General features: G+C 38.9%; 1 protein-coding gene across 5 annotated transcripts in view; it reads left to right on the top strand.

Annotated features, from left to right (window-relative positions):
• MPDZ (multiple PDZ domain crumbs cell polarity complex component) overlaps nt 1-25,591 on the top strand; it is a 182,036-nt gene that overhangs the window by 364 nt on the left and 156,081 nt on the right. For all 5 annotated transcript variants that reach the window (XM_008057527.1, XM_008057532.2, XM_008057528.2 and 2 more), the window contains exon 2: nt 24,180-24,255. In XM_008057527.1, the coding sequence (XP_008055718.1) occupies nt 24,240-24,255 (16 nt within the window). In that variant the 5' untranslated portion in view covers nt 24,180-24,239. The remainder of the gene's footprint in view (nt 1-24,179; nt 24,256-25,591) is intronic.

Here is a 25,591-nt window from a genome sequence, read left to right as displayed (position 1 = left end):
CTGTCTTTTCTGGTAGATAACTTCCTACTTTTAAGTGCGTTACTTGGAGCTGAATTTTGGAGTTTGCAATTTTCGCATTCGTTTCTACTTGGAAGTATTGTCGGAGATCCTCCATAGTATAAAAAGTACATTAATTTTCAGCAATAGGAAAGAAGATGTCAGTACGTTACTGCACAGATAAGATATGGTATAATTTACAATTCCAGAGATTATCCATTTATTTCCATTATTTAAAAAATTTTTTATTTTAAAGATATGGGGTACAATTCAGAGTTATGTCCATTTATTTGTATTTATGATTTTTTTTTTTTTTTTCGAGATAAAGTCTTGCTGTGTTGCCCAGGCTGAACTTGAGCTGCTGGGCTCAAGTGGGCCTCCTGCATACATGGGACTACAGGTGCCGTTACTGTCCTTAGCCACTGTGCTCACCCTGAGAAATTATGATTTTTGGTTAAGAAGTTACTGATATAGTAAGCCTGCTGAATCTGTTAGCAGTTGGAAACAGCAAAATAGAGATATTAGTGTTTAGACACTAATACAGGATACCATGTCTCACAACTTGTACAGTGATAGAGTGTTTTTTCAAGATAACTTTGTAGAGCAGCCTTGGAACTTTGAAACCACAGCTGCTTAATCTGAAGGTAAAAACTTACTTAATCTGCAGGTAAAAACTATTTTCCTTATTATTATTGTTTTTAGAGCCCAGAGCTGTAATTTGGTACAGAGAGACTTGACTTTGATACTTGTAAGATTTGGGATGGATTTAAACGTTAGGTCTGTTATTTAAAAGTTTTGTGAATATAGGGAAAAACAGTATCTTTCTGAACCTCAATTTTCTTATCTAAAAATGGAGTTTCTACCATGGAGCTATTGGTTGGATTACCACACTGAAGACATGCATACAAGTAAAGCATGTTCCCCCTGTTTAAGGAAACGGGGATATGGAAAAATGAACTCATAAACAAGTGGTTCCGTTTCGCACAATAAAATCATTCCAGTTTCAGTGCCTAAAAAACTCACTTATGGAGACTATTTTATTCTCCGGGAAAGTCATTATTATAGTCAATGGAATAGAATTTCTTGAATGCAATTTTATGTTTGGTTGTTATTAAATCGTATTTTTTAAGAGCCCTAAATAACACTTTGTTGCTCTAACTTGTATATTGCGACCAAGCCTACGTTTTAGACGTTCCAATGGTGAATATAGATTTAGAAAGTTTTGCCTCTTAAAGGGAGTTTTTGGTGGTGGATTTGTGCCAGAGGAATAAAGTTGCTGTTTAACATCAGTTTAAATGACATGGAAAGTTAGACAGTTTGTTACTTAGGGCATCTGGTCAGAGTAGATATCCAATCTGATAGAGTAGGCTTTTAAACCTTCTTCCTTCTTCTTCTTCTTCCTCCTCCTCCTCCTCCTCCTTCTTCTTTCTTCTTCTTTTTTGAATGAGGTCTTGCTCCTAGACTGAAGTGCAGTGGCACACTCATGGCTCACAGCAGCCTTGACCTCCTGGGCTCAGGTGATCCTTCAGCCCCCCTCCTGAGCAGCTGGGATTACAGGTACACACCACCACAACCAGCTAATTTTTGCATTTTTTTCTTTTTCTTTTTGTAGAGACAAGGTCTTGTTATGTTGCCCAGACTGGTCTTGAACTCCTGGGCTCAAGCAATCCTTCCGCCCTGGCCTTTCAAAGTGTTGGGAGCTGGGATTACAGGTGTGAGCCACTGCTTCTGGCCATGTTTTTCCTTCTTAATTCTTTCTTCCTTCTCCCTCTCTGTCCCCAAGTCATTTTGGAGCTGAATGAGATTACTTTGGCCTAAAACTGTTCAGATAGTTATTGATGTTTTATTATACAGACTTTTCAGTACCCCACTTAATAATGACTGTAGAAATATGATTGCTCAATAAAAGGTCTGAGTTAGGTGACCTGAAGAAAGTTAGTAATCTTTTTGAAACTCTACTTCTATTTCTGTAAAATGAAGTGTTAACGAGTCATGGATTTGGAAATAGTAAAAGGTCACAAAAATTTTTTATATCTTCAAATAATAAAGGATTGATAATTGGAAAAAAAAAGGGGGTTGATTTCTTCTGCCCAACAAATTGAAGGGCTCTGAATTGCCCCAAGAAAATTATTGCAAAGAACCGGCCCAGGAAGAGTGTGAGAGTGTGATTGTCACAAGCCCTTTTCAGTATATGTGTGGTTCTTCTCTGTGCAAAGATGAAATTAAACCAGAGGATCTCCGATCAGAAATTTGAGCCTACCCTTTCCTGAATAAAGTTTGTGAACTTGATCTTTATTCATATCCAGATTCAGCAAAGGCAAATCATGAAGGCCACAAGCTGAATTTAGGAGGCACTGATTGTTAGGGAAGGATAAACATCTACTTATGTATAGCACTTACAGCTCAGTGATACCTAAGTAGGCGATATGACAGATGACACTACTCATAATTTTTGTAGAAATAATCCTAGAACAGGAGAAACAATTTGGAACAAATATAGGGAAATTATGGAAGTAGGAGTTAAAAGTTAGGAGGATGTCCTAGAAAAGATCTTAGTGACTGGGCGTGGTGGCTCAAGCCTGTAATCCCAGCACTTTGGGAGGCTAAGGCAAGTAGATTGCCTGAGCCCAGCCGAGGTGAGAGGATTGCCTGAGTCTAGTGGTTCGAGACCTGCCTGGACAGCTTGGCGAGACCGGGTCTCTACAATAAATCAATAATGAGCTGGGCATGGTGGCACACACTTGTGGTTCCAGACAGAGGCAGAAGGATCACCTGAGCCCAGCAGGTCAAGGCTGCGGTGGCCGTGAGCATGTCACTGTGCTCCAGCCTGGGTGACAGAGTGAGACTCTGACTCAAAACAAAAAAAAAAAAAAAAAAAGAAAGAAATAAAGAAAATGATCTTGGGAAAATAATGTAAGCTTGAGATTGGATGGTTGGATGGGGACGTAAGTTGGAGCAGCATTAATATTAATTAATTAATTAATTATTATTATTATTCTGGTATCTCCTCCTACCTTTCCAAGTCTCCAGTTTGTCTATATTAGGAATATTGTCTCAATTCACTATCCTTTAGGGCTTTCCCCTGAGGAGTCATCCAGTCACAGTCGACAAGCCACGCATTGTTTTGCCCCAGCGTCATCATTGAGAGCTCAGAAACTCAAAGAAAACCCCGTCCCGAGAGGTCAGCTGTGAAATGACAGCTATCTTCTGTACTGCCACCTCCTCCTGCTTTGATACACCCTGACAGAGACCGGCTGCTGGCTGTGTTTCTAAGTCCCCTGGGTGCACTTTGAATACCCATGCTTTTTATAAGCACCGAGTCTGCCTTGGCTCATGGGAGAATTGCTTCATTCCCGGCAGGCAGAAGGGCAGGAGGTAGGAGCCCAGAGTAATTTCTCTAGAGAATTTGTTACCCATGTAGGAACTGCACTAGGGAATTCTGTGGCACAAGCTAGTCCTTCTGTCTGTGTTCAGTTTCCCTCAAGAAAACAGTGTGGCTGAAATGGGTACTAGATGGGCCACGAGCTGCCTCTGGGGTCTGCAGGAGCACAGGTTCTCCGGCAAGGGCAGCCCTTTGCGAATCCCTCTGTCTGGTTTGATCTAAGCAATATGCCTGGCATGTTGCATCTTGGCCCTTAACACTAAAAATGTGGTAGCAAACGGGCAAAATGCCCAACAACCTGAATTCCTTTAAGTTTAACTAGGGGGCGAAAGAACAGAAGAGGCTAAATCTTAATTCTCAGAAGGACTTAAATCTTTTTCCCTGATTCACGTTGTTTGGTGTGAGTTTACAGTTTTGGGAGAAGGTCTCTGCATAGGGACATACTAAAATAACATTATGGATGGAAGGTATATACAGATGGGTGCCCAGAGAAGACACTGGAATCCCTAGATCTCTGGTGCATATATTGAGCTCTTTTTAGAAAATGATGGCCGAGTGTGGATGGGGAAGGAAATAAATATAATACAATGGGCTGTAAACAGAACTGATTAGTCTAATATAGTAAAAGGAGAGACGTTCAACCTTTCAAATAGTCTGTTTAATAGTAGCGGTGCTAGGTTCTAACCTCAGACCTTCACTGCTTTGTCATGTAATTAAATCTTAGTGAACTTTGACTTGTCTGTGACCTCTGTGTTTTTTTAAGGCTCCTTTTAAATCTAAAATTGACTTCATAGTTGAGCATAAGCCATAAATACGGGTACTTAACTCAAAAGCATCACAAAATATAATTTAAGTGTAATTCGGAAAGTAGACAGGAATCTGGTAAAATGTCTTTATAAAGCTAGTATCTATGTATTTTAGGAAATCTGCAGTTTAGGACAGAAATATATATATGTTTTGAAAGGACAAAGGAGCGTTTTACCTCAGACCAACAATCTTAAAAATTACTTTCAAAACCAACTTTGAAATAACTTTCAAAACCAAAGTAAATTTAGTGACCATATTTATTAGCATAAATGCATTTGTTGTATAAATATACCTATAATTAATAAAATAGTTCAATTTTCATATTATACATATTTTCATTTTCAGTTGGTTTTCTCTCCCATTAGAAAATTCCTAGGAAAAGGAATGATACTATACTATTTTACCAAAACTCGTGTGAAGATTGTGGATTCTTGGTCAAAGTAATAATTTTGATTTCATATTTAGTATTAGTTTATGTATATTATGTGACTGGTCATTATGTTAAATTTTCATGTGCATACTAATGAAAGATAAATACGTTCTCTGTCTTTTTTTTTTGAGTCGGAGCCTCACTTTGTCACCCAGGTTGGAGGGCAGTGGCATGTTCACGGTCTCTGCAGCCTCAACCTGCTGGTCTCAGGTGATCCTTCTGCCTCAGCCTTCTAAGTAGCTGGAATTTACAGGTGTGTGCCACCACACTTGGCTAACTTTTTTGATTTATTGTAGAGACAAGGTCTTGCCAAGTTGCCTAGCCTGGTCTCGAACCCCTGGACTCAGGCAGTCCTCTCACCTCAGCCTCCCAAAGTGCTGGGATGACAGACTTGAGCCACCACACCTGGCGTTTTCTTTCAATGAAAGCAGATTTGTACTTATGTACTGTCTTGGGTTCACCCATCGTTCCTGAAGGTGGGGTTTGGGTTTGCACCATGTATATGTTCGGAAGTAGAACAGCACCCATTGTTCATCACTTCCTGGCCTGCTGCTCTCTGATATGGAGTTGGCTGGCTCAGGGATGTATGCCTCTGCTTCTAAGGCTCTTCCTTTTTTTTTTTAGTTAGAGACTTATTGTGTTGCCCAGACTGGAATGCAGTAGCATGCTCACAGCCACTGCAGCCTCGACCTGTTGGGCTCAGGTGATTCTTCTGCCTCAGCCTTCCAAGTAAGTGTAAACATACACATGCTCTATTATACCCCGCTAATTTTTTGATTTATTGTAGAGATAAGGTCTTGCCAAGTTGCCCAGCCTGTTCTCGAACCTGTGGGCTCAGGCAACCCTCTCACCTCGGCCTCCCAAATTGCTGGGATTATGAGCTCTTATCTTAAACAGGTTGGTAAAACTAAAAACAGAGTAGCCATCAGAAAATGAGAACAGAATTTTGTTTTTTAAAGGTAAAACTGAAAACAATTCCTTATGAGATACTAACCTTTGAGGAAATCTTTTAATCATATTTTCTTTATTTTTGCTGAAGTTAAGTATTCTAACCTGAAAAAATTATTTTTCTGGGTGCATTTACCAATGTAAATTTTTTTCCCCAAATAATTTAGTAGTTTGAGGTGAAATTTTTTTTTTTTTTTTTTTTGCTAAGGGAGGATGGTGGGAGGATTTGAGAACTTGTGAATTATAAAGAAGGAAATAATCATCCCTAGTCCTAGCTTTCAAAACTAGAAATTGTTAGTATTTTTGGATTTTAACTTCCTTGTTAAAATGAAACATTTCAAATATACATGAAGATAGTGAAACCTCACCTATCCCACCATTCAGTTTTAACTACGGCCAGTCTTGTTCTTCTCTGCTCTCAATCATTTCCCTGTCCCTTCCCTTTTTTTTGAAGCAAATTCTAGACATTGTACCATTTTATCCATAAATATTTCAACCCAATTGCTTTTACAAGTATCATTTTGAAACTTTATAAAAATGTAGTTTCCTTAAAAACAAAGTTAAATTCTTCCTTTGACCTCTCCCTGACCTGAGACTATCACTTCCATCTGTGCCATTATTATTGGATATGATGAAAGAAAACATAGACATATTTGAATGTAGTATATAGATTGTTATATTTTAAAAATATGGATGTAAATAAACAGCTTATTCCATAACTCTCAATTCTATTTTAGAGATTTGGATTGTCATTCTTTTCTTTTTTTTTTTTCTTTTTAAAGAGATGAGGGTTTATGGTATTTTTCTTAAAAAATTATATGCACAAATATATCTAAAATAGATGTCTATTTCATAAGTTTATAACGATATTTTATTTTTATTTATTTTTTATTTCAATGCCTTTAGGCTTTAGGGGTTACAAATAGTTTTCAGTCTGGGCTCTAAGAGCACCCACCACAATAATAGTGGGAGAATTCAGCACTCCACTGACAGCAATAGACAAATCATCGAAGCAGACAGTCAACAAAGAAACACTGGAGTTAAACTGAACTCTACAGCACATGAAACTAATAGACATCTACAGAACATTCTATCCTCAAACTGAAGAATATACATTTTTCTCATTAGCACATGGAACATTCTCCAAAACAGACCATACAGCAGGTCACAAATAAATCTCAATAAATTCAGAAAAATCAAAATCATATCAAGCACCTTTTCAGATAACAGTGGAATAAAACTAGAAATGAACTCTAAGAAGAACTTGCAAAACCAGACAAAAACATGGAAGTTAAACAATTTGCTTCTGACTGATCCTTGGGTCAACATTTAAAACTCCTTGAAACAAATGACAATAATGAAACAAGTTATCAAAATCTCTGGGATTTTGGCCAAAGCTGTGCTCAGAAAAATATTTATAGAGCATAATACCTACATTAATAGGACTGAAAGATCACATATCAACATCTCAAAGAACTGGAAAAACATGAAAAACACCAAATTGAAAGCTAGCAGAAGGAAATAAATAATGAAGATTAGAGCAGAACTAAATGAAATTGAAGTTAAAAAACAAGTACAGGCTGAGGTAAGTGGATTGCCTGAGTCCCCGGGTTTGAGACCCGCCTGGGCAGCGAGACCTCATCTCTACAATAAATCAAGAAACCAGCCTGGCGTGGTAGTGCATGCCTATAATTCCGGCTACTTGGAAGGCTGAGGCGGAAGGATCGCCGGAGCCCAGCAGGTCAAGGCTGTGGTGGCCAGGAGCGGCCACTGCACTCCAGTCTGGGTGACAGTGAGACTCCAACTCAAAAAAAAAATAAAAATAAAAAAATACAAATGATCAATGAAACAAAAAATTGGTTCTTTGGAAAGTTAAACAAAATTGACAGATTGCTAATTAGATTCATTAAGAAAAATAAAGACTCAAATTTGAAATGAGGACGGAGGCTTTACAGCTGATACAATAGAAATTCGAAAGATCATCCTAGATTATTATGGACACCTCTATGCAAACAGATTAGACAATCTAGAGGAAATGGATAAATTCTTAGAAACATAAAATCTCCCAACCTTGAATCAAGAAGAAATAGAAACCTGAACAGACCAATAATGAGTAGAGAGATTAAAACAGTAATCAGAAGTTTCCCTACAAAAAAAGTCCAGGATCTGATGAACTCACAGCTGAATTCCACCAGACTTCCAAAGAAGAACTGGTACCAAGGTTCCTGAAGCTATTCCACAAGATTCAAGAAGAAGGCATCCTCCCTAACTCAGTGTATGAGGCCAGTATCACTCTGACACCAAAACCAGGAAAGACACAACAACAAAAAAAACAAGAGTCGGGCTCGGTGGCTCAGCCTGTAATCCCGCGCCTTTGGGAGGCTGAGGTGAGTGGATTGCCTGAGCCCGCGGGTTCGAGACCCGCCTGGGCAGCGAGACCTCATCGCTACAATAAATCAAAAAATCAGCCGGGTGTGGTAGTGCACGCCTGTAATTCCGGCCACTTGGAAGGCTGAGGCGGAAGGATTGCCGGAGCCCAGCAGTTTGAGGCTGCGGTGGCCGGGAGCGGCCACTGCACTCCAGTCTGGGTGACAGAGTGAGACTCCAACTCAAAAAAAAAAAGAAAAAGAAAAAGAAAAAACTATAAACCAATATCCCTTATGAACATAGACACAAAAATCCTTAACAAAATATTAGCAAACCAAATTCACAACAAATTAAACAACAACAGCAAAAACAAAACAAAACACCATGACCAAGTGGGTTTTAGTCTAGGGATGCAAGAGTGGTTCGGCACATGCCAGTCAATAAATGTGTTCTGTTACATGAAAAACAAGCCAAAATTAAAAGACAATCATATGATATTTCAGTAGATACAGAAAAAGCATTTGATAAAATCCAATATCCCTTCATAAAAACCCTTAGCAAAAATAGGCATAGAGGGAACATGCTTCAAAATAATAAAAGCCATACACGACAGACCCACAACCAATGCCATCTTGAACAGAAAAGTTGAACGCATTCCCCCTCATAACTGGAACAAGGCAAGGACACTCACTTTAACCACTTCTATGCAACAAAGTACTAGAGTCCTAGTTAGAACAATCAGGCAAGAAAAAAATAAAGTGTATCCAAATTGGAAAAGAAGAAATCAAACTATCTCTGTATGCTGAAGATAGGATCTTGTACCTAGAGAATCCTAAAGATTCCTCCAAAAGACCCCTGGCCTTGATAAATGAATTCAGAAAAGTTTCAGGATACAAAATCAACACACAAATCAGTGGCACTGCTTTACACCAATGGCAACCAAGAAAAATCCTAAAATTTAAATACAAATAAAGAAGAATCAGAATAGCCAAAACAATCCTAAGTAAAAAGAACAAAGCTAGAGGCATCACATTGCCTGACTTCAAATTATACTACAAAGCTGTGGTAGCCAGAATAGCATAGTACTGGTATAAAAGCAGGTACATGGACGCTTTGTACTCATAAACCATATATCTGAAAAGGGAAAATATTGAGAATCTTCAAAGAACTCAAACAAATCAGCAAAAAAAAAAAAAAAAAAAAAAGTGGAATGCTGAATTCTCCCACTATTACTTTTCTTATCTTTTTATTTTTATTTTTTAGGTCTAGTCGAATTTGTTTTATAAAGCTAGGGGTTCTTATGTTAGGTACATAAATATTTATAATTGTTATGTTTTCTTGTTGGGTTGATTGCTGTATCAATGTATAGTAACAATTTTTATTTTTTTTTACTGTTAATTTAAAGCCTGTTTTATCTGATATGAGAATGGATATTCCTGCTCATTTTTGGTTTCCATTTGTGTGGAATATTTTTCCCCCACTCCTTTATCTTGAGTCTTTGTGACTTATGTGAGTCTCTTGGAGGCAGCAGATACTTGGTTTGTGTTTTTTAATCCATTAATGCCAGTCTGTATCTTTTTACTGGGGCATTGAGACTATTTACGTTCAAAGTAAGTAATGATATGTAAAGTACTATTCCATTTATTATCCTGGTTGTTATCTGGTTGCTTTATTTATTTATTTTCTCAATTGTGTTCCATTATGTCTGTGAACTATGCTTTCCAGCATTTTTCTTCTGGTGTATTTTGATCTTTTGTTTTAGTATTTTGAACTCCTTTGAGTATCTGTTGTAGAGTCAGTCTAGTGGTGACAGACTCCTTTAGTATTTGCTTTTCTGCAAAGAATTTTATTTTTCCTTCATTTATGAAACTTAGTTTTGTGGGATACCAAATCTTTGACTGACACTCTGTTTTAGGAGATTAAAGATGGTGTATCAATCATTTCTGTCTTGCAGTATTTCTTCTGAGAAATCTGCTGTTAGTCTGATAGGTTTACCTTTGTAAGTTATTAGATACTTTTGTTACTGCTCTTAAAATACTTTCCTTCACATTAACTTTACCTAACTGGATGATTACATGCCTTGGGGATGACCTTTTTTGTAATGAATGTTCTGGGGCTTCTTTGTGGGCTTTTTGTATCTGGATGCTTAGGTATCTATCTGACAAGGCCTGGGAAGTTTTTCTCTATTATTCCCTCAAACAGGTTTTCTAAACCTGTTGCTTTCTCTTGTTCCTGAGTAACACCAGTGAGGTTTAGTTTTCAACATTTTACGTAACCCTACATTTCTTGGAGACTTTATTTATTCTCTTGATTCTTTTTTCTTTATTGTTATCTGATTGGGTAAATTCAAAAACATTTTCTTCAGATTCTGAGTTCCTTTCTTCTGCTTGTTCTAGTCTACTGTTAAAAATGTTCACTGTATTTCCCCAAAAGATTCTTTTGTTTTCAGAATTATGGCTTTTGTTTTTTTTTAAAGCTATCATTCTCTTTGGATAATTTTTTATTCATGTCCTGAATAGTTTTCTTACATTTTTTTATGTTGGCTTACAATTTTCTCCTGAAGTTCATTGATCAGTTTTATAATTAATCTTTTGAATTCTATGTATGGAATTTAAAAAATTTCATTTTGATTAAGATCCATAGCTGAAGAATTGGTGTGGTCTTTGGGAATGTTAGAGAACTCTGTTTTTTTTCATATTGTTAGAATTATTTTTCAGGTTCCTTCTCATTTGGGTAGACGATTTCTTCTTATTTGAGATTGGCAGGGGGCTAATGCAGGCACTATATGGTTCCCTTGGTTATATATAACCTTGGTGTGGTAAATTTCTCAATTGCCACCTGTAGCAGTCCTGTACTGGGTACCTGCACTGACTGATGGTGTCCTGAGTGGCTGGAGTGTCTTGGAAAGTGGTGTTAGCTGGGGTTTGGGAACAGGCTTTCCCCCAAAGCTGTGGTATCTGATGTGGTAGACTGTAGTGGACCTCCAGACAGGAGGTGGCACTTGTACGAGAAAGCCAGCTGTGGTGTCTGTGGGGGATTCTCCTTGGTAAGTGCTGCTCCAAGGAAGTGCCCAGCCAGCCTACACAGAGGCAGGCCTCGAGGGACTTCCCATGTTCTCTATCTGTTTTGAGCCTTCAAGGGAAATGCAAGGGAAAGGAATTGAAGCACCTGACAGGTGTGCCTGCTTGGTTTACCCCAGTGGGGGTTAGGAGGAAGTCCCAGGCCACTGGAGTAATGCTATTATGCAGGGTGGGCACAGAAGGGAGTGAGAGGTTGCTATGGCAATGGCTCCCATATTGGCCTCAGGCAATCTGTAATCTGAATGTCAATGTGTATTTGGCTTCATGACCTCAGATGTTCTCAGGAAACCTGCCCAGTCAGGAAAACAGTCTGCAGCTACAGAGTTTGTCTTTGGGGTCTGTTTCCCCCCAGACTGACTAGAAGTCAGATGCACCATCCACAAGGGTTGATTCCTGGAAAATGGCAGCTGGTACTGCTCCAGACTTTGTTTTTTCTTGCACCACTCCACACGGGCTTCTGCAGAGCACAGCTGTGGATAAATTAGCTTCCTGTGAGGGACTCCAGTCCCATAAAGATCAGGGTTCCCCGCAAGTTTGTGGCAGGAATACAGAACTCCTGAATTATGCTTACTCTCCTTCCCCATGGTGTCTGGAGGCTGTTGTTGACTGTGGTGGTGCAGGCAGGAGTCTGGCCTCTTCCAGCCCAGGTGGATGGATGTTTTTCTTCCTCTTTGCTCTAAGTGGTTATTATTACTCCTTTGGAGAGTCATGGGGCATGGTGCTGGACCTGTTCCTCTCTGGATGCTGAGGAAATGCTATCTGGTTTACTCTGGACAAGAAACTCACTCTAGCTTCCTCATGTCGGCCATCTTAATCCTCTATGGATTATAAATCTGTTCCTTAATAAATGAGTCTAACCAATTCATATTTGTTGTGAATATGGATATCTAGATTTATTTCACCCCATCCCGTTTTATGATTTTCGCTTACTATGCTTTTTCTTTTTTTCTTCACTCCCAACCTTTTTTAGATTGCTTGAGGATTTTTTGTTCATCCTTTTTCTTCTTGGTATATAAATTACATAGAGTCTCTTTCTGTTTTATTAGTGGTACCATAAGTTTCTACCATGCATATCTGGCTTATTTTTCTAGTGGAGTTTGAAGTGAGAGCATTTTATCCTCCTATAAATAGAATATTTTAGTCAGAAATATTTTTAGTATTTGTAAATATTGTTCACTGTTACTATGGTTTTACTTATATAGTGAAACTTGTCAGTTAGATCCTGCATTCTTCTTTTTAATAGCAAATTTATGTTTTGTTTGGTTGCAACCTAGTGGATTTTCTCAGTCTCTGAGCAACAGGATACTTCATAGCGTTAGTTTCCTTTACCCATCATAGTAGAACCTTCTTTATGCCTTGTTTTTCTGATGTAACTATGTCTTGTGGGAATCTTAATTATCTTAGTGGTCCTATTAAAGTTGTCTTTGCTTGTAAGCCTTCTCACATCTTTATTAAAAGTAGAGTTCCCAAATAAAACAAAGGAAGAAGGAAATTTTGTAAGCAGAGATACTTGAAGGGTTGGTTCATTTAGGATGTGGTGATATGGTGTTATACCAAAGCAAGCTGTAATAGCTAGGTGTGTTTGAATGGATCAAACAAAGTCTCATACCAAGTACCTCTGACAAAGTGGAGTTCCCTGTAAGAATGGATGTCAGTGATTGTACATCTGTAGGGACCAATTACCCTGTTTTCCTCCAATGGCTGTATTGGATCTCCCAAGGAATGTCTGCCTCTCTTATTGTTAGCTGTATTGTCTCTGTAGACTGACTTGTTTTTGCTGTCTCAGTACTTTGGCTTGCATGTACCCCATTTTGGTTTCATAATCTCTTACTCAGATTTCTTCTAACTTACCTTCTCTTACTTACTCTCTCTTGCTTTACCACTAACAATTGGCTTATATTTTAAATATTTTTTAAGTTCCTTTATTTTATTTTCGAGTCACAGTCTCACTCTGTCACCCAGTCTGGAGGGCAGTGGCATGCTCCTAGCCACTACAGCCTCGGCCTACTGGGCTCAGGTGATCCTTCTGCCTCAGCCTTCTAAGTAGCTGGAACTACAGGTATGCCCAGCTAATTTTATGGTTTATTTTAGAGATGTGGTCTCGCCAAGTTGCCCAGGCTATCTCAAATCTGTGGGCTCAGGCAATCCTCTCACTTTGGCTTCCCAAAGTGCTGGGATTACAGGCGTGAGCCACCATGCCCTGCATTAAGTTCCTTAGAGAGACTCTAGCCCACCTTTACCTTTCAGGTCGGCACTGAGATTGGTTTCTGTTGAGTAGGGAGCTCAACTCTGCTTCCCTTTGTTATGATTGAGGGACAGGTATGAAGCATAATGCATGATAGCCTATTCCTTGGCAAGGCGCTGTGGAAAGGTTGAAATCGGTATCAGTCAGGTTGGGCTGCTGTAACAAATTACATAGACTAGGAGGCTTAAACAACATACACTTATTCTCACAGTTTTGGGGGTTGTGAAGTCTAAGTTTAATGTCTGGTAGGTTTAACTTCTGGAGAGGGTTCTCTTCTTGGCACCCAATGTGCATTTGCAGAATCAAATAGCTACCTTCTTGTTTCGTTCTCGCATAGCCTTTCCTTGGTGCTAACACACGTGCGTGCGTGCGTGCGCGCACACACACACACACACACACACACACACATGGGTGGGGGGTTGTTTTTTTGTCTCTTCTTCCTATAAGATCACCAATTTCCAATTTTATTTGATAAGGGTCCCACCCTTTTGATCCCATTTGACTTAGTTGTTTCTGAAAAGACCTATCTTCAGTATCAGTTATATTAGGAGTTAAGGCTTCAACACAGGAATTTTGGGGCAACACAATTCAGCCCATAGCAGCATCATAGAATATTAATACTCAGCTATTCAAACTCCTGACTGGGACAGATATTTCTAGAACAGTCACAGCATTCACCTGTTCCTTTTAGTATTCCTGTCCAATCAGTAGCTTGGACAGGAGAGATGGGATTTATCCTAGACTCATCTCTCTTACCTTCACATCACCCCATCATGTTACTTCTAACTAATTCTGGAATCTGTCTTCCATTTTCATTTATTTTCACTTTTATCTCTATTTTTGAAAATGCCCTTTACCTGACCCCCTTATTCCCAGTGTCTCTTGCTTTTTATATGTCTTCCATAAAATTACTAGCATGATCTTTCTTAAACCAATCTGGCCATATTGCTCCCTTTGCCACAATAAACTTCAAATTAAATCTAAATTCTTTAAAAATGGTATGCAGCGCTCTCAGTAATTTGACTTTTGCCACATCTTCAGCCTCAACTCCTCTGTCTTTCTTTTCCCTTCAGCTCTAATTCAAGTACTGTATAAGAAACTACTTGTATTGCTGAGAAATACCATGCACTTTTGCCTTTATGTGGGGAACTCATCACATCTTTTGCTTTAATTACTACCTAATCTTTAGAACTCTGTGCAGGGCTCTATGAGTCTAAGAAGCTTTTCCTGACTCTTCAGTTTGGGTTGAGTATTCCTCTGCTGAGTTTCTGAATTTTAATTTTCTGTTTACTTTTTTTCTTCCTCATTAACTTGCATGAGAGTTTCTAGACTGTATCCTCATTTCTCTAATTCTGCCACCGGACAACATACTTGTCAGTCATCTGGGCACCCAATGTGCATTTGCAGAATCAGTAAATAACAGAATTTGAATTCTTTTCTAACCCTTTGACCTCCTATGGTTTCATAAAGGAAGGAGAAACATATCAATCAATAATTGGGGTAAGTTATAAAGTTGGGGTTCCTTGATTCTTGATTTTCTCTCATTTTGGGGGAGCAAATAGAATTAATAAATTATATTCTTACTGAAGAAGTTTGAGAAGATTTATAAATGTTAGCTTGAAAATGAAAATTGTATTCATGAGTGCTTTTTTGATCCAATCTTATAAAAATAAGCGAGAAGTTCAAAAGAACAGATGCTACAAAAAGGCTGAGTGTTTTTTTGTTGGATGACTGCATGATGTTAGTGGGTGCTGTGACGTTTCTGTGCTTTTGGATCGATGGCTCAGTAGTGGTATCCAAAAGTAGAAATTACGACTGAAAGTGTAAGTATTGTTGTCATGGATAGTTGAACTTACAACAAGCTATCTGCAACTGATTACAACCATGCTTTTGTCGGCTAACTTCAGGTAGTGCTGAGGCAGCTATGAATGAAACAAATGCTAAATTTAAATGCAGTAACAGATGCTAAGCAACTTTGACAAGCTGCAAGCCATTGAAGCAAGCTCTTTTAATGTTGTATTTCTTTTGCAGTCAGAATTGTTTAAGATAACTAGAAAATTGTATGTATTGGGGGCAGTTCTCTTCATAGAGTTATTTTTAGCACAAAACATATTTTCACACGTTAGTTGCCATATAATCTTCATCAGACAGAATGATTTGTGTTATTTCAAGCACTGATTCTCTACTACAGAAAAATTGTGTCTACATATCACCAGTACAACTTGTTGAAAAGTAAAATGATTAGCCAATTAATCAGTTCCTGTTTGTAAGTAACACCAAATTTTCTATTTGATTTTCTCTAGTGTTATCAACCAGTAGTTGGGAAATTATGTAGATGGTCGCAGGTAAAATATTTGGAGATTTATTAAGGATTTAGCAACTCTGTCATTTTATTTTATTTTTTACTGGAAGCATGAACGCTAAAATGATTTTATAAATTTAATTTTTTTCCTAGGCTAACAAGTACATAGTAGGGTTTTCAGATAAAATAACAAATCCCCAGTTAAGTTTGAATTTCAGATAAATAACAAATTAGTTTTTAGTGTAAATGTGTCCTAAATGTTACATGGGACATACATTACAAAATTATTCATTTACTTGAAATTCAAATTTAGCTGGGCATCTTGTATTTTTATTTGATAAATGTGGCAAACTTATATTAAGATATGAAATTTAAAAACCACAAAAGGAATGCAGTGCAACGAAAGTTTTTCTCAGTGTTCTCTCACCCTGCCAAATTTCACTATTTTTTTTGAAAAACTTGTAGAACTAGCCTATATTTTAAAAATATATGCCTTTCATCTTTTACTTATATAAACATTTTCCCTATCCCTCTATACAAATAGTAGCAACTTAATATATTGTCCTGCACCTTTTTTTAAAAAAAGTGAATTTGACAGGATATTTTTGCCATGCGATTTTTGCAAGGCTGTATGGAAAATATGGGGCAGTGTGATAGTTTGGGCTTTGAAATTAGACGCAGTGGAGTCCAAATCCAAGTTCTTCCTCTTACTAGCACTATGACCTTGAGTAAGACCTCGACCTCTCCTTCTCTCTGTTGTGTTACCTGGAAATTAGGATCTTGTGCCAGAGGATATTGTGGGAAACAAGATGGTCAGAGCCCCTACTTACATGATGTAATGTGTGTAAACTGCACTGGTCTAGCACAGTGGTGCCAGACAGATACTGAATTCATTGAGATATTATTGAAGTGTCTTGTAGTTCTGAGTGTTAAGGCTAGAGAAACAGACTTTAGGTTCAGTTATAACCAAATAGTGACATGGCTGTAAGCAGAATACATGAACCACAGCTAGGGAAGAACTAGTATTTTGTACACAATTTGAATACAATTTCCCTCTCACCTCCTTTGGAACATGAGGGAGACATTCCAAGATCCCAAGTAGATGCCAGAAATTGAGGAGAGTACCCGGTACTAAATATAGAGGCATATCATGTTTTGTTACACTTCATTTTATTATGCTTTGCCTCTGTGTCTTTTCACAAATTGAAGATTTGTGGCCATCCTGCCTCAAACAAATCTGTTGCTGCCATTTTATCTAACAGCCTGTGCTCAGTTTGTGTCTCTGTGTCACGTTTTGTTAATTCTTGCAATATTTGAAGTTTTTTGTTATTATATTTGATATGGTGATATCCGATCTGTGACCTTTGATGTTGCGACTCATTATTTTGGGGCACCACAAACCACAACCATATAAGATGACAGACCTAGTCCATAAATGTATGTGTTCTGACTGCTCCATTTGCCAGCTTTTCTCTTTCTCTCTCTCTCTCTCTCTCCTTGGGCCTCTTTATTTACCGACACATTGAAACGATATTGAACACAACAGTATTGAAATTAGGCCATTTAATAACCCTACAGTGGCCTCTAAGTGTTCAAGTGAAAGGAAGAGTTGCACCTCTCACACTTAAATCAAAAGCTAGCAATGATTAAACTTGATGAGGAAGGCTTGTTGAAAGACAAGCGAGGCCTCTTGTGCCAAACAGGTAGTGGAGTTGTAAAGGCAAACAGAAAGTTCTTGAAGTGCTACTCTAGTGAACACCCGAATAAGAAGTGAAATAGTTTTGTTGCTGAGGTGGAGAAAGTTGTAGTGGTGTGGAAAAACCAAACCAGCCACAGCATTCTCTTAAGTTAATGCCTAATCCAGAGCAAGACCCTAACTCTCATCAATTTTGGGATGGCTGCGAGAGGTGTGGAGCTGCAGAAGAAAAGTTGGATGTGAACAGAGGTGGGTTCATGATGTTTAAGGACAGTAACTGTCTCCATAAAATAATTGGTCCAAGGTGAAGCAGCAAGTGCTGATGGAGAAGCTGCACCAAGTTATTCAGGTGATCATGCTGAGATCATCAATGACTTTCAGCATAGATGAAACAGCCTTCTACTGAAGAAGATGCCATCAAGGACTTCCACAGTTACAGAGGAAAAGTCAGTGCCTAGCTTCAAAGCTTCAAAGGACAAGCTGACTTTCCTGTTAGGGGTTAGTGCAACTGATGACTTTAAGTTGAAGTTAGTGCTCAGTTACCATTCTAAAAATTATAGGACCCCTAAGAGTTATGCTAATCTCCTCTGCCTGTACCCTCTGTAAATGGAACGATAATGCCTGGATGATGGCACGTCAGTTTACAGCGTGGTTTACTGAATAGTTTAAGCCCACTATGGAGACCTACTGGTGAGAGAAAAAGATTCCTTTCAAAAAATTACTGCTCATTGACAGTGCACCTGGTCACCTAAGCTCACTGGCAGAAATGTACAAGGGGATGGGTGCTGTTTTCATGTCTCCTAAATGCAACATCCATTCTGCAACCCATGGATCAAGCAGTACATTTGATTTCCAAGTCTTGTTTTTTATTTTTATTTTATTTATTTTATTTTTTTTGAGTTGGAATCTCACTCTGTCGTCCAGAATGGAGTGCAGTGGCACACGCCTGGCCACCGCAGCCTCGACCTTCTGGGCTCCGGCGATTCTTCTGCTCAGCCTTCTGAGTAGTTGGAACTACAGGCACGTGCTACCACGCCCGGCTAATTTTTTGATTTATTGTAGAGATGAGGTCTTGCCAAGTTGCCCAGGTGGGTCTCGAACCTGCAGTCTCAGGCAATCCACTCACCTCAGCCTCCCAAAGCGCGGGATTACAGGCTGAGTACTGAGCCCAGCTAAGTCTTGTTTTTTAAAAAATACATTTCATAAGGTTATATGTATCATATATAACAGTTCCCATGATGATTCTGGGCATACGGGAAAGCCTTCTGGAAAGGAGTCACCATTCCAGATGTTACTAGCATATTTATGATTCATGGGAGGAGCTCAAAATATCAACATTATCAGGAGTTTGGAAGAAGTTGGTTCCAGTTCCTATGGGTGACTTTGAGGGTTCAAGACTTTGGCAAAAGTCACTGCAGATGTGGTGGAAATAAGAGAACCAGAAATTCAAGTGGAGACTGAAGATGTGACTGAATTGCTGTAATCTGATAAAACTTAAATGGATGAGGAATTGCTTCTTATGGATGAGCAAAAAAGTGTTTTTTTGATATGAAAACTGCTTTTGGTGAAGATGTTGTGAATATTGTTGGAATGACAACCAAGGATTTAGAATATTGTATGAACTCATTTGATAAAGTTAGCAGCAGGATGTGAGAGGTTCTACTGTGCGTAAAATGCTATGAAACAGAATCACATGCTACAGATAATTTGTTTGTGAAAAGGAAGAGGCAAACTTCATTGTTGTCTTGTTCTTGAAATACCATAGCCACCCCAACCCTCATCAACCACCACCCTGATTGGTGAGTAGTTATCAACATGCAGGCGAAACTCTCCACCAGCAAAAATATTAGGATTGGCTGGAGGCTCAGATGATCATTTGCATTTTAAGCAATAAAGTATTTTTAAACGAAGGTGTGCCCATATGTTTTAGACAATGCTATTGCACACTTAATAGATTATGGTATAGTATGAACATGAGATTTATATGCATTGAGAAATCAAATAATTTATGTGACTCACTTTATTGGGAGATTCACTGTATTGCAGTGGTCTGGAACTGATCCCGTCATATTTCTGAGGTATGCGTACACTGTATTTTTTCTATAAATGCATCCTGCAGTAGTGTTTAATTTATAAATGATGCACAAGATATTAACAACAATTACTACTAGTAAAATAGAACAATTTAACTATATACTGTGTATTCTTAACTTTCCTTTTGTTGAAGGCTTTAGTACCTTGAAATGTACCAGCCATGTTTCTTAATGTACTTGGAATATTAACGTAGAGAGGCTTACATTTTCCTGAGGATTTTTCTTAAAATCTTGAATTTTAAAAGCGATTTGTTTAAACATATATGAACATTACATAAATGATGAATATTATAGATCTTTCTTTGGAAGCCCTACCAGTCGTTTCTGAAATACATAATCTTGACTTGTTCATTCCTTATATGAACAGTTGGCTAATTTGACTGTTTACACAGTCTCTTTCATTTCAGACTTCATTCACTTTGGGTCTTTGTTTCTTCCTCTGGTTCACCTTGTGTAGGGCATGTTCCATGTAACAGTTTTGAACTTGGAAACAGGGAAGGTGAATCTTTTATTGAGAGGCAGCATATTCTAGAAATTAAATTGTAGACTCTGGAGCTAGACAGTCTATATTCAAATCCTGGCTCTATTACTTATGAGTGGTGAGACGTTAGGTTATTTAACCTTTCTGTGCCTCAGTTTTTTTCATTTGTAAAGTGAGTGGATTCTGTGAGGATCTTTCTTAATTGGAGAAAGATAAATTTTTCAAATGCCCAGCATGTGTTAGGAAATGTGTGTTTGCTGTTGCTACTGCTGCTTCTACTCCAGCATTAGTGTTGACCTCCTTGTTGTCACATCCACAGCTCATCTTTTCTCTCTACTACCCCTCTTATTTACTTTTGCCACTGCTTAGCATGAGTTGCCCAGAAGATTGTATTCTTCTGACATGTTGTGGGGTCTTCTTTAAGTCATACCCGTTGGCCATGACCCACTGTTACTGCCGAGTACCCTTGTGTTTCCACGTAGTGTTGAGAGAGCAAAAGGGAAGGGTGACAGTGGGGTGGTAAAAGGGTGAAAAGAAATCATGGCTGCCGTTTGAAGTAAGTGGATTCTCTTTCCATCTCAAGAATCCTGTGATTGCAAATGAGTTGGTTTATAATTAGGACTGAATCCTTGGGATAGGAGTGTGAGGCATAGAAAGGGACATGTTTTTTGTTGCTAATGGTGAAGTTTTCTGAAAGCCTCCAAAAGCTATGCGTTTATTTTAGGGATTTCATACCAGATAAGGAAACTCTGGAAATGGAATGTTTTTATCACTGAAGACCAGGGGAGTAGAGTTCTCTCATCTGGGAACTACTATGAGTGACTTGGAGCTGAATTGGCTTAAAAAAAACCGTGACAACTTTGTAAGAATTTCTTAGGGGAAGAAAAAATAATTCTATTTTAACATAACTGACCTGTAGATGAGCGTTTGGACAACAATGTGTTTCTCAGTTGGGAACTGGCTACTTTGTACTTTCTGTGCAGACTCCTTATAAATCAGTAACCTTCCTTGTTTTTTTTTAGTCAGAGTCTCACTCTGTCACCCAGGCTGGAGTGCAGTGGCACGCTCACAGCCACTGCAGCCTTGACCTGCTGGGCTCAGGAGATCCTTCTGCTTCAGTCTTCCAAGTAGCTGGAACTACAGGCTACCATGCCCGAAAATTTTTTGATTTATTGTAGAGACAGGGTCTTACCAAGTTGCCCAGCCTGGTCTCAGGCAATCCTCTTGCCTCGGCCTCCCAAAGTGCTGGGATTACAGACTTGAGCCACCACACCCAGCCATGAGTGACCTTGTAATTTGTAGGTTACCTCCCTCTCACATCATGAATACTGCCTATCTTTGTGAATTACCTTTTCATAGAGGAAAGAGATGAAAATTTTTGGTGCATACCAAACCCTCATACATACAATTTTATTCTTTCAAGACTTTATAAACATCATTCACTTGTAAACAGAGAGCCAGGCTCAGTTATCAAGGGCATATAGTTATTAAGTGGCCAATTGAAATTTAAATTCAGATAAGAAGACTCTCTAGTCCAGTGGTTTCCACCTTTTTCACATCAGGGACCAGTTTTGTTGAAGACAATTTTTCTGCCTACTGGGAGTGCATTTATTGTGTACTTTATATCTGTTGTTATTACATTGTAATATATAATGAAATAATTACACAACTCACCATATAAAAGGTGTGGATGGAAGTTGTAAATAAAATAATGGACAGACCACATGCAGACTGAAATAAGTGTCGAATTCTGACTTAAAGCCTGCCCCCAAATGCAGCTGTGCAATTGGAGCACGACTCACCTGCCACTCATGGAGAGGGTTCTGATATGAGTCTACAAGCAGTGGACTTATGATAGGCTCTGTGCAGTCCAACTTCACTGCTCATGTTCATCTGTATTTGCAGCCGCTCTCCAGTGCTAGCATCACTGCCTCAGCTCCACCTCAGATCATCAGGCATTCCATGCTCATAAGGAGTGTACAGCCTAGATCCTGTGCACGAGCAATTCATAATAGGGTTTGCGCTGCTATGAGAATCTAATGCCACCACTGATCTGACAGAAGACGGAGCTCAGGCAGTAGTGCAAGCTCTGGGAAGTGGCTATAAATACAGGTCAAGCTTTGCTCACTGGTTTGCTGCTCACCTCCTGATGTGCAGTCCTGTTTCTAAGAGGTACCAGTCTGTGGCCGAGGGGTTGGGAACCCCTGCTCTAGTCTGCTTCTTCATTGCTGTCATGCTTCCTCCTGGGCTATTCAATTAAATATACCTTTGTAGATCTGGGCTTTCTTATAGTGAGGAATCTTTAATTTTATTTTTCAATTGCTAGATGTTAAATTTTTTGAAGGGGGAATCTAATAATAAGATGTTTTCATGAAGGTGTATTATATTCTCCTTGTCAGTAAGAATACAAGATATCACCAGTTTACCTTTTAAGATTGTCCAGTATTAGGCCTCTTAAAACCATGTGATGCCTGACCTTGGAATACTTACCTATGTGAACTACTCAGCATTAATCATCAATACGTATTCCATAGTTGTGAGCTGCAGATTGGTATGCTTCGTTGCCCTCATTTATCATGATATAGCCAATGAATAAGATTGTCTTTTAGGAAACGGAGGAGGTTGAGATGAGAGGCCTCTTGCTTGAGGCCATACTGCTACTTAGGTTTCAATTCCAGGTCAGAGCCTGTGCCCTCTTTTCTTTTTTTTTTTTTTTGAGTTGGAGTCTCACTCGGTCACCCAGACTGGAGTGCAGTGGCCGCTCCCGGCCACTGCAGCCTCGCCTGCTGGGCTCGGGCGATCCTTCTGCCTCAGCCTTCCGAGTAGCCGGAATTACAGGCACGCGCTACCACGCCCGGCTGATTTTTTGATTTATTGTAGATATGAGGTCTTATTGCCCAGGTGGGTCTCGAACCTGTGGGCTTAGGCAATCCACTCACCTCAGCCTCCCAAAGGTGCAGGATTACAGGCTGAGCCACTGAGCCCGGCTGCCCTCTTTTCTTGATACGAGGACACTGTCTAAAACAAATGCCAGTAGTTGAGCTATTTGACATTAGAAATGACGTGGATGTTTCAAATAGTCTATTCTAAATTGGGAAAAGAAAAGTTAATAAGTACTGTTCTCTGTCATTACACAGAGCTAATTGCAGGCATTGCTGTTCTATACATCTGTTCATCTGTATCACATGCTTTCTTTTTTTTTTTGCCAAATGTATTTTGTCTTAAAGAGGTAACAGGGGGTGACTTGGCTTTTTTCTTAGAGAAATTCCCGTTTCTTCTTCCAGATGAAGAATGAGAATGTAGGGGGTAGACTCTTTTTCTCTGTTGAAGGGATGACTGACTGGCTTACCTCCTCAGGATTTTGTGAGGCAAAGAATACATGGAATTCTATTCTAGACAGTTGTGCTGCATTCATGGACAGCAGAATTTGAAGATGGGTTAGTGACATGGACGTTGGCAGTTCAAATCTGTATCCAGTACTACAGAGAGTCTAGTTAAGAACTATCAGTTCGAGATCAGCCTGGGCAACTTGGTGAGACCTCGTCTCTATGATAAATCAAGAAAAATGAGCTGTGTGTGATAGTACGTGCCTGTAGTTCCACTGAGGTGGAAGGATCACTTGAACCCAGCAGGTCGAGGCTGCAGTGCCTGTGCGCATACCACTGCACTCCAGCCTGGGTGACAGAGTGAGATTCTGACTCAAAAAAAAAAAAAAAAAAAAGAACTATCAGAAACACGAGATGTGTGGATTGAAGAAGTTGAGAAGATTTGTTTGAATGGGAAAGAGAACATGATGGTCAGGGGAATATTTTGGAAACTTTTGAAAAATTTAACACTATGATCTTTTGTTCAGTTTCTTGTTCATGATTTAATGTATTAGTTTCCAGTGGTTCAAGTGCTGCTTGAGTGTCACAATTTCTAACTGGCATCCGTGCATTGTCTCCCCAGTTAAAACTGAACCTTCAAGGACAGGGTCACATCTACTTTTTACCCCCTTGCCCACAGACTTTCTCATGCAGAGTTAAGTAAACTCCTTATTCTGTGGGGAAGGCGCTGTAAGCAAATCTAAGATTATAATGATCTGTTTCAAGAACCTCCTGCTATCTTATTTAGAAGAAAATTTAAACCTTATACCTTATTATATAAGTGTTATGGGCAATTACTTATAAGATAATTGTAAGCAAGTCCTAAAATGATTATTTTTTTGCTTGTAAAGAGAACTACCAAGTTAAATCAACAGGAGTTTAAAATTACAGTTGTACCATCTACTTTTTAGAGTATTCAGTTTTAGAACATAATGATAAAGTTTTGATAAAACATAACCATTCCATTTTGTTTCTTTTCTCCCCAGAGTTCCATTTTAGTGGCCATTATTAATCATTGTACCGAAGAACACTGAACTTTGAAAAAAATGTTGGAAACCATTGGTAAGACCTATTCCTCTCTGTCTATTTTTTTTTAAATTGCAACTCCTTCTACTGGGATTTTTGAAATATGGTATTTTCTACATAGCAGGATTCTGTCTATAGTAACTTAGATTTATTTAATTTATCGTTGTTATTTTTTTGAATCGGAGTCTCACTCAGCTGCCCAGGCTGGAGTGCAGTGGCACCGTCATGGCCACCCCAGCGTCGACACACTGGGCTCTGGCGATCCTTCCATTGCAACCTTGCAAGTAGCCAGAACGACAGGTGTGTGCTACCATGCCCAGCTAATTTTTGATATATTGTAGAGACAAGGTCTTGCCAAGGTGCTGGCTCTTGAACCTGTGGGCTCAGGCAGTCTACTTGCCTCAGCCTCCCAAAGTGCTGGGATGACAGGCTGAGCCACTGAGCCCAGCCATAACGTAGATTTAAAAAGTATTTAACTCACTAGGTTTGTACCAGGGTTATGTTTCCATGTTTGGGTGATTTTATCTGAAGTATTACAAAAAACACGTTATTTGTGAGCAAAAGTTAAAAACGTATGAGATATTCTTCCAGTTATGGTTTTGGTAAAGCTTGATGTAAACCAAATTCTGATTTATGATCCCAGTTCTGGTTACTGTTTATTTCTGGATAGCACCTGAAAGTTTGGCAATATTTTTAATACTGAAAGCAGATCATTACTTTTATTTGTGACAGAAAAAGTCCTACTAGGCTCTTGTTTTTAATTGATAAAGAGACCAGTAACATGCTGAAAATTTTGATTTAAGTTTAATTTCCGCATAAGATAAATTAAGTTGATATTCAAATTTCCCAGACTCATGTGTTAATCGTTTTTTTCACCCACCACTCTTGGTTTAGAGAAACTAGTTTGCAGAACTATTTATAGGTATATCAGGTAGGGCACACACCTGCAATCATCCGACACTCTAGTCCCTTACCTGTTCCAGAAAACTCTTTGGTTACAACTAATGGAAAGTGTCTGGATTTCACTCTGGCATCCTGATAATTATGGCATTATCTTGATGGCTGTGGGTAATGAGAGGCAGGGCGAGAGTGGTAGTGAAGAGTGAAGAAGCTGTTTCTGTGATCCTTGGGATAATTCCTGTGTCTCTTATTCCTGGGCTATGCTGGTAATGAAGATGCATGGGCGAACCTTTCCTGTATGACCCATTTTATACTCTAAAGGTTACAAACTCTCCTACTATAAAGGTTACTAGTCCACACTGGAAAGTTCCTTATAACAGAGTAGAAAGGGGGAATAGAGAATTATTTAAACCAGAAGTCCTCAAACTTTTAAAACAGGGGGCCAGTTCACTGTCCCTCAGACCGTTGGAGG

Source organism: Carlito syrichta, unplaced genomic scaffold (assembly GCF_000164805.1).
Source record: "Carlito syrichta isolate Samal-C Ts95f unplaced genomic scaffold, Tarsius_syrichta-2.0.1 Scaffold303045, whole genome shotgun sequence".
NCBI lineage: Eukaryota > Metazoa > Chordata > Mammalia > Primates > Tarsiidae > Carlito > Carlito syrichta.
The sequence above is the reverse complement of the archived record's forward strand: the minus strand, read 5'-3'. Positions and strand labels throughout refer to the sequence as shown.